The following is a 9,024-nucleotide window of genomic DNA, read 5'->3' on the forward strand; positions in this document are numbered from 1 at the left end:
GACATTTTAAAAAGCCAAAAAAAACTTTACAACACAAAACAATAAATAAAATTAAAGTAATTTTATTCATTTTATCAATCCATTAATAAAATGGATTCTGATGTCTCTAAACAAAATTACTATTCAAAAAATATCAATCAGAATGGAAATTATCCAGCTCATTTTAATTTATCACAAGAGTATTTGAATTTAAAATGGTATAACAAAGCAGCTGCACTGACATGGCAGCCTAAACTAGATGTTTTTTTTAATGGTTTATTGCAGGGCTGGACTGTATGGCTGGAAAAACCTATCATGATATTAGACTTTCACATCAATAATTGTTGATAATTATTGATGGGTTTTTTTGTGATATGTGAAATACTATCAGACCTTTCCTCTTCCATGCACAGTTTTCACTCCACACTTGTAAGCAGTTTTGAGGCACGGTGGTGAAACCTGAAACTGCTGCTTTGCAAGTTACTCAATAGGTTGTTGCTAGGTAACCAAAGAATGAGAGTTGCTAGGTAAAAAAAGAGGGAGTGAGTTAGTTGACTACACCAACCTTGCTTAGCTAGCTGTGAGAGGTTGAGAGGCTAAAGGCTGTCCTCTGCCTAGATCTCCCAGAATGCTGTGCAGTTCTTGATCGGCATTCAGTGAATATTCTACGTATTGAATATTTGATCAGATGCATTATCTATTGATATTGATCACTTGTCTATCTTGATATACGTTATTGGTTTATTGTCCAGTCCTACTTTATTGCGTAGATTTTAAAAAATGTTGAGGAAAATTGTGTGACTTTTTTTTTGTATTTCTTACATCATGAAAACTCTACATAGAGAAAAAAAAATCTCAAATGTTAATAATGAAAGCATCTTCTTCATATTTACAAACCTATTCTTCGTTACTACAGGATTGCTACAGCCCTCTGGTACAATACAAACTCAAACGAGGGGTTTTCATTAGTACGTAAACCAGTTGTTGGGGGAGAAATATCTTTCACAGAATTGATCCTTGGCTTATTGCAGGACATTTTCCCATTTCTCCACACTAGGGTGTATCTTCTCACAGTGTTGTACTCTCTCCTTTGGGTCTCAGAGGCACGGGGTAGTAGTACGGAAGATCCCAGGCCCTGCTGGGTGTGAACGAACTTGAGTGGCGCATGGCCCGATCCACATACCCAGAGACCGTTGGGATCTCTTCCCTTTCATGACTTCCACCCTGGGGCATTATGGGAGTGACCGAGCCCTGCTTCTTGTACTGGCTGCTCCAGACCTCCATTGATAAGCCTTCTTCTTCAATTGATTGTCTTTGGCTGAGGAAGTCGATCAGGATGTGCTTGAAGATGGTTGCCAGCTCCCAGTGTCGTACGTCGTTGGTGACGATCACTTCACGAAACCTGTTAAAATTTAGTAACAATGACATTTTATTTTACCATTTACTTCAATCAGGATGTAGTTCATACCTCTAGTTTTTATGGTTTTTATCTTCTTTTTTTATGAATCAGTTTTGATATTGAAAATTTAATTTTTGGAAAATCTGGATTTATTTTGTACCAATGCACTCTTTGGGTTTCCATATTCTGAAGTGATGTCTGCACACACAGGGCCGCCATCTTGTTTGAGAAGTTTTTTGCAGCTTCTATTCTACAGTGCAGTATAGGACCGGGCTACGATTTAATATTTGTTTTATATTGTGAGAATAAAGTCATAATATTACAAATATAAAGTCTAATCAGAATAAAATCAAAATAATATGAAAATAAACTGATTTATTCTGGTAATATTGTATTAGGAGAATGAAGTAGTAGTCCTAAGAGAACTCCACATAAAATAACAAAAAAATTTGGAATATAGAGAATCTTATGAAGTTATACTTTGGTGTAATTTTTACAAATATGGAAACACTTCATCTTTTAACATATCGGCATCTAATTATTATAAGTAACAGGACTTTGAAACAATTGAGCAAATGATCGTCTATTTTGAAGAAAGAACCACACAGACTCGTGTCAGATCGAGATAATTCTGTTCAAGCTTTTCAGAACAATTTTTTGTAATTTTATGACGTTCTTCTAGTAAAACCATCTTTATTATGGCAATATTCTTGTATTTAAACAAAAATTTTGTGGCCTGGTCCTAAACTTTGCTGTACAACTCACAGAAGGGATGATGGAAGTCAAAACCACTTTTTGAAAATATTTTTTGTCATTTGCAATTTCCTTTTTTAGTAAGGAAAGCAAGAAAATAATTATAGCATTACTGCAAAATTGGATCTGGTAGATTTTATTTTTAAGTTGTATCTCCCAGCCATCATCCTGGCATTTTTAAGATGGGACATATTCAGAAAAGGCCACAGAAACATCTCAGTCGTGCTATTTCTCTCTTTTTTATGTTTTGGTTATATAAGCGCACATTAATGACCCGGCTGTGAGTTGTTTTGTGTGATAAGTGGGTCACAGCGCTGCTCAGTCATATGCTCTTCATCCTTTTTTTTCCCTTTCTAGCTAAAAACTGAGGGGAAACCCTTCTAGTCACGCCATACGAAGCCTTTCAGACCTTTCATGATCACACATTAAACACTTATTAACCTTTCAGTGCAGCAGATAATTGAGTATTTCAGTGAAATCTTTTACATGTGGATACAAGAACATAACTTGGCACATATGTTCTAAGTGCTTACATTCATGAAAAATGTTACTGAAAAATTCAAGTTGGTCAGGAAAAATTTATTTTTCTATTAAATTAGCAAATATTTATCACACACTTTTTGAGTAAAATCCTAAATTGTCATAGAAATAATATTTACTGATTAGATATGCCATGGAAAAATAATTTGTGCACTATTGGCATTTGATTGAGTGTGGTGTCAAATCAGAGCCTTACATATTTTCATGATCTTGTTTCCTTTTTCTGGTGGATATTTTTTCAAAATGGCCGCCATTGTTGTTATGATGGGTACAGCTAACCAAAAAGTTAGGTACACAAACCACTAATTTATAAAAACAAGAAACTTGGCTATGCTAACATAAACCATTAAGCAAACAAAAAATGTGTAGAACCAAATGCTAAATTGCAACACAAACAAAAGGTTTACGCTAAAAACACAAAACAATTAGCTGCAGCTTGTGCTAAACTCCTAAATACACATGAAAAAAATAGCTAAGCTCATGCTGCACTGTTAAACACACAAAACAATTAGCAGAAGCTTGTACTAAAGCGCTAAATATTCAAAAAAACATTAGCATAAGTTTACGCTAAACCACTAAGTACAAAAAAAAGTATGGATGTTTATCCTAAACTGATAAATACAGCAAAGCAATTAGCAGAAATTTATGCTTACCCACTACACACAGAAAAATTTACAGAAGATTAGTTTGTTTAGCTAAATCACTAAACAAACAAAAAAATAGCAGAGATTTATGCTAAACTGCTAAATAAGGCAAAAACAAAATTAGCAAAAGCTAATGCTAGCCATTAAGACAACTGCCTTTTGGTGTCTCACATTTTTATCTCCTTCCAGTTGACGACCAGACCAGCGTGAGACTTGCAAACAGCAACGTCTCACATTTTTGTGTCCAGTTTTGCTACGTGTTATTACTGTAAAGTCGTATGAACGGGATGAATAAAATGAAAAACATACGATGTGACATAAAGTTCGTCCATGACTTGAAAATGGGTAATTTTATGGCAATACTTTGTTTAAAAATGGTGGCCATCTTGAAAAACGGAGACCTTTCTGAAATTCAAGTGGCTATGGGTAAATATGCGATTTGAGGGGTGACCTTGGCTCTAAGTTGTATTGATATAGTTGAAGCTGGACATTGTTGGCATTAAAACAAGAAAACAACCTTGAGACGACGGTGGCTGTGTCGACGGGTGGAACCTGTGAGCAGAGGAACTGCAGCTGGTGCAGCTCTGACGACGAGACGAGGGTTCGTAGGTTGGGGTATTTCTGGAACCAGTGGAGACCCAGGGCGCTGTGGGCCAGCCGGTTCTCCCGCTCCAGTTGTCTTGCCAGACGTTCTCGCTCCTCCACGTGCCACAGCAGCTCTGTGAGCAACATATGGCCGAGCACAGGCTCCACTCGGCTTGGAGGTCGAGTCTGTGCTCTCGTTTGATTGGACCATTTCATCCAGCCGAACAGAGGCATGGCTCTTTATGCTAACAGGCCCTGAAAACTGAGGAAATGAGTATTAATCTGTCTTCATTATAAAGTAATAATTAACAGTGGAATTTTGTTGCATATAAAATTTCATTTATATGCAACAAATTAAATTTTGTTGCATATAAAGTGCTTTTCCATAAAAAAAAATTCTAAATGCTTTTATTTTATTTTATTGAAATGAAGCTCTCATTTTCATTATTTTATTTTTCTTTGGGATCAAGTATTTTTGAATTTATTTGAATTTTTAAAAATGCAGGGCTGCAGCTAAATTACTTTAGTGATCGATTATTCTGTCGATTATGTTTGACGATTAATCGATTTAAAAATTCTTGCACATTTTGCAGATTGTTCATTTTAACCACTTAAACTTATTTTATACAACATTACACAAATAATTCAATTCCTGTTTTAAATAAAAAAATATTGCCTAAAATGTAATTAATTTAGTGTACACTTGGTCATTTGTAGCAAAGGATTCTTCTGCGGCTAAAAAAGTTCTTCTCACATTAACTTGTGAAAAGCCCATTCTGCCTGACTTAACATTAATACAATGTGGGGCTAATCAGCTGATAAATTTTTGGATTAACCGATTGATAAGGCAGAAAAAGGTGCTTAGTAAGGATTATTATTATTTTTAAAGGTTTTGTTGGCTCTAGTGGCATTTATTTGGAAGTAGCCTGACAGGGAAGAGGGCCACGAGAGAGGGGATCAAACCAGGCCGGGAATCAAACCCGTGACCACCGGCATGAGGACCAAGGCCTCAGTACATGGGCCGCGCCCTGCCCCTGTGCCACCACAGCACCCCCATTAGTAAGGATTATTTTTAACAGAATTTCAACCAGGCGAAATTAAATTATACCGCTTGAGGAGGAATTTATTTGCAGACAAAGAAGGGTTTTTATTCATCTTAAATTCAAAATATTTATATTTTTTGTACAGTTTTGTCCTAATTACTGCCCTAAATATGTTATTCCAGCAGTTGGCCTTTTTTGTGTCTGTCAACAATTACTAAATTAGTTGACAATACGGCTACCCATTCCAGCCATACTGTAGCTATATTTCAGTTCAGCTCCAGTACTGAGCTGTACTGCTGATAATTTTTTTGTAATATTGACCCAGATGAGCAATGTGACCTCTGGTCTGATTGGGTCGAAGACGGTTTTCACTTCAAGTCAAACGGCGCTCTGATTTGGCCCAGATTTCTCTGTGTGACTCGTTCTGTTGCCGCCTGCGGGGTCCAAGGTCAGCCTCATCAAAACTGCATAGTGGTGTTTTGAATAATACACAACAGAGCCTTTAGGCATCAGAAGGGGTTTGCACATGCACATAAGACTGAAATCTTAAAGAAAATAAATCTGTACTCACTGGTGAAACAAAACTGCACTGCTGACTCTGCTGTAAGCTTTTGAGAGACTTGGCACAGAAGAGCTGCTCACATGGTGCTCCCTCCAGCGTTGCGCTTCTATAAATCTACTGTAGCAAAGTTGCCTCTTCCTCCTGCTTCTTTTGGTGGTAAATGTTGAGTTTTGGCTGCAGTCCTGGACTGTTTTCTCCTTTTTCTTTTGTTCTGCGGTGATTGTCTTGTCCTCCCACTGCTCCCGTCATGCAGACTTTGTCGGGGAGAGTTAGTCGCCCGCTGCTAACTGACTAAGAGCTGTCACCTCTCCTATCCTTTCACCTCACTCTCCTCTGTGCAGTGTGCAGCTTTGTTGTAAGGTCAGCTGCTTTGTAGCTTCCACGATATGTGTGCAGTGGAGAGAAAGAGGATGAGAGTGCATGTGTGCTCACAAGCCGTGGGTGTATTTTGTTCAAGCCCTCGTATTGCTGTCTGTTTTTGCATTGAAATGCTCGGCTTGCTCACACTGCAAGGCGCGCTTCTCCTCAGGCCACAGAGCAAACGGCCTGGCTGAGTGTGCCAGAGCGAAATTCAAAAGGAGGAGAGAGTTTGAGTAAAGTAGCTAGTGTGGTAAATTAGGTATGTTGCAATTAATCGCATGATAAATTAAAACGAGCTCAATAATTTGCATTTGCATTATTTATCATCTTCTACCAAAAACTGGATATTAAAAGTCTCCAGTCTGGGCCTGTGGTCCCACTTAGCTCTTTAATTGAAGGACAGTTTTGTTGACAGAAACTCCATAATTGATTGTTTTGATATTTAAAATATCCCATTGTGAAATGTTCATTAGAAATGGAAGTTTATTGATCTTTGAGAATGTTATGTCGTTACCATTATATCACTTTTAAATGGTCTCAAAATAACAATTTTATCGTTTATCGCAATAACTTCTGGGGTAATTTATCGTCCAGGAAAAATTATCGTGACAGGCCTGTGGGCAATAAGGCTTAAAAAATAAATCGGATTTTTTTTGTACTATATTCATTAATTATAATAATAGCAATAAAATCAAGATTATGGACATGTATGGCCATCTTCTTCATGAGTCTGTCTTGGGAAAACTTTCCTGCCAACAATAACACTTTGAAGAATCTGAATTGATGAGTTACAACTTTTAATTTCCCTTTGGGATCTATAAGTTATTTTTTAATTTAAATTTTAATCTATTTTTTGTGCTTACTTGAAAAAAAAAATACAAATGACAAAATATTTTCAAAAAGTGGCCTTTATTTTTTTTAACCCTCCTGAGAGTTGCTTTAAGGCCAGACTACGATACTTTTAAAATTTATTTAATTACGAGAATATAGTCATAATATTAGCAGACTAGTGATGCAATTTTACCAGAACAAAGTCTTAAAATTACAAACAAAAGTAATTATGACATGCTTTTAAAAAAACAGCCGTTTTTGGGCAATAATTTATTGTATTTTGGTGTCTGAAAATGGAAATTTTTCAAAAACCTCCAGATTAAGTCACAGTGGAACGGCACTGAGCCGTTATCTAGCAACCCCAGCCAAGCCCGGCCCGTTACCTAGCAACCAAACAGAACTCCACTACATTGCTGGGACATGAAGGCAGAAGTTTAGAACAGGAATGTGACTGCTTATGTTGCTTTTCTCAGTCCGGTAAAACCTGATGATTCCAGCCAGAAAGCTGATGTTGGACGGATCCAAAACCCAGAACCTTCGAGGAGTGAGTAATGGATTACATGATTTAGTAGTAGATTCCACCCACATACAGTACTAGATTGTTGTGAATTTACCTCTCCCTTCACTGTTTTGAATGTTTAGGTCCTCCTCCTGTTTCTCCCTGCTCCAGTTTTGAATGCCCAAGCTTACCCATAACCAAAGACAAGGAGCAGGTAAGGCACTAATGCATTTTCCTCCTGGAGTTTATTTTTGGGTCATTGCAGAGTTTTACTTAAATTGACATTATGTCCTCAGGACAGAAGCCCACTAAGTCTTAATGTTTGCTTCTAAGAAGTGCAGTTACTTTTATATGTGCCTGTACAGCAGGAGCCCACATTGAGTGTTATTAGTGTCGTGAATATCAATGGAGTTATTCAAGCGTTGACTCTTTTCACTTTCTAATGTGGGTAAAATATAATTTCATATTGTCTTAAATCAGCTTAGAACATCCATTAAGGACTCATCGATATGAGGATTTTAGCCGATGTTAGATAATATTTCTGTTATGGTTGATAACCGATATTTACCAATATTATATTTTTTTTATACGGCTGAAATAATTTATCAGATTAATTGTGATAAATCGATAATTTTAATTACTGTCAACTAGTTTAGTAATTGATTAATCGCTAACTAGCATATTTTGTCACAAAATAGATCAAATGATGAAAGTAAAACATATTCAGAGCAGCAATTAAGTCAAAATTGTACAAATATACATATATATTCATATTTTTCATTTAAGATTAAAAAAAAAAAACTATCTGTAAATGTTCTATCCAAAACTCCGTAAGTGTAATAGTTTTAGGTTCACCTGGTTCAAATTCTGTAAAAAAAATAAAATAAATAAAATAATCATATTAAGCACTGTTGGTCTAAGAAAAGAATAAACAAATCAGCCCTACACTCTTCTGTCAAGCAGAAATGTTTTTTTAGCTGCAGATGCATTATTTTCTACAAGTGATCAAACTTACTCTAAAGGAATTCTATGTTGTCGCATTTTAGGCCATAAAATGTTTATTTTCTTGTTATAAAAAGTAATTTATGTAATGTATTTCTAATATTGTATAACAAATACTACATGGGCAGTCCCCACTCTTATGAAACACTCACAAATGTCAAGAAAATCAAAATAAACATTGGTTTTTAATGTCGGCCCAGTATAGTCACCAATGCACTATAATGTCTGTTTCTTTATTTGCAGTGACATGATGGTTTATTCCAACAGGTTCACTTTAACTGTCCTCATCTGCTTCTAGCTAATTTCCTTCATAGAAAGCAACTCGGTTGTGATCGTTCGAGGAGCCACCGGCAGTGGCAAGACCACCCAGCTGCCACAGTTCATCTTGGACCACTACAATGAGAAAACCGCCTCCTGCAACATTGTGGTCACACAGCCGCGCAAGATTGGAGCCACCAGTATCGCTCGCTGGGTTGCTGCTCAGAGGAAGTGCATCCTGGGCAGTCTGGTGGGATATCAGGTTGGTACACCTGTGAAGTAGTAAGTGAGTTTGTGTTTGACATACTGATGTTTGTGCACATTAATTTACGACCAGTGTTTTAAATTCTGGTTTTATTTAGAAATCTTAAAGCAAAAATGGATGTTAAAGGGGACCTTTTACTCAAAATTCACATTTTGCTTATTTTTATACTTCCATTTATGTCTCTACTGCTTCTAAAAACCCCAAGCCCAAGTGTTTAAAAAACACAACCAAACTGACCAAAGTAAAAAAAAAAAAAAAAAAAAAAAAAACCCCAAACTGTTTTTTTTGGAAAAAATTTTATTTT

General features: G+C 36.3%; 1 protein-coding gene and 1 long non-coding RNA gene across 2 annotated transcripts; one reads left to right on the top strand and one right to left on the bottom strand.

Annotated features, from left to right (window-relative positions):
* Nucleotides 1-403: 403 nt before the first annotated feature.
* Nucleotides 404-5,938, bottom strand: LOC106943657 (protein RD3-like). The gene is made up of 3 exons (XM_015026965.1): nucleotides 5,515-5,938; nucleotides 3,833-4,162; nucleotides 404-1,381 (listed from the first exon to the last, which is right to left on the bottom strand). Exons 2-3 carry the CDS (start codon nucleotides 4,132-4,134, stop codon nucleotides 1,048-1,050), a joined length of 636 nt encoding a protein of 211 aa, XP_014882451.1. The 5' UTR covers nucleotides 4,135-4,162; nucleotides 5,515-5,938; the 3' UTR covers nucleotides 404-1,047.
* A 1,213-nt stretch (nucleotides 5,939-7,151) lies between these two features.
* Nucleotides 7,152-8,768, top strand: LOC106943658 (uncharacterized). The gene is made up of 3 exons (XR_001423977.1): nucleotides 7,152-7,240; nucleotides 7,339-7,409; nucleotides 8,496-8,768. It is a non-coding gene; the product is annotated as an uncharacterized LOC106943658 (long non-coding RNA).
* Nucleotides 8,769-9,024: the final 256 nt, after the last annotated feature.

Source organism: Poecilia latipinna, unplaced genomic scaffold (genome assembly GCF_001443285.1).
Source record: "Poecilia latipinna isolate Pla-1442-1.1 unplaced genomic scaffold, P_latipinna-1.0 Scaffold5636, whole genome shotgun sequence".
Taxonomy (NCBI): Eukaryota; Metazoa; Chordata; class Actinopteri; order Cyprinodontiformes; family Poeciliidae; genus Poecilia; species Poecilia latipinna.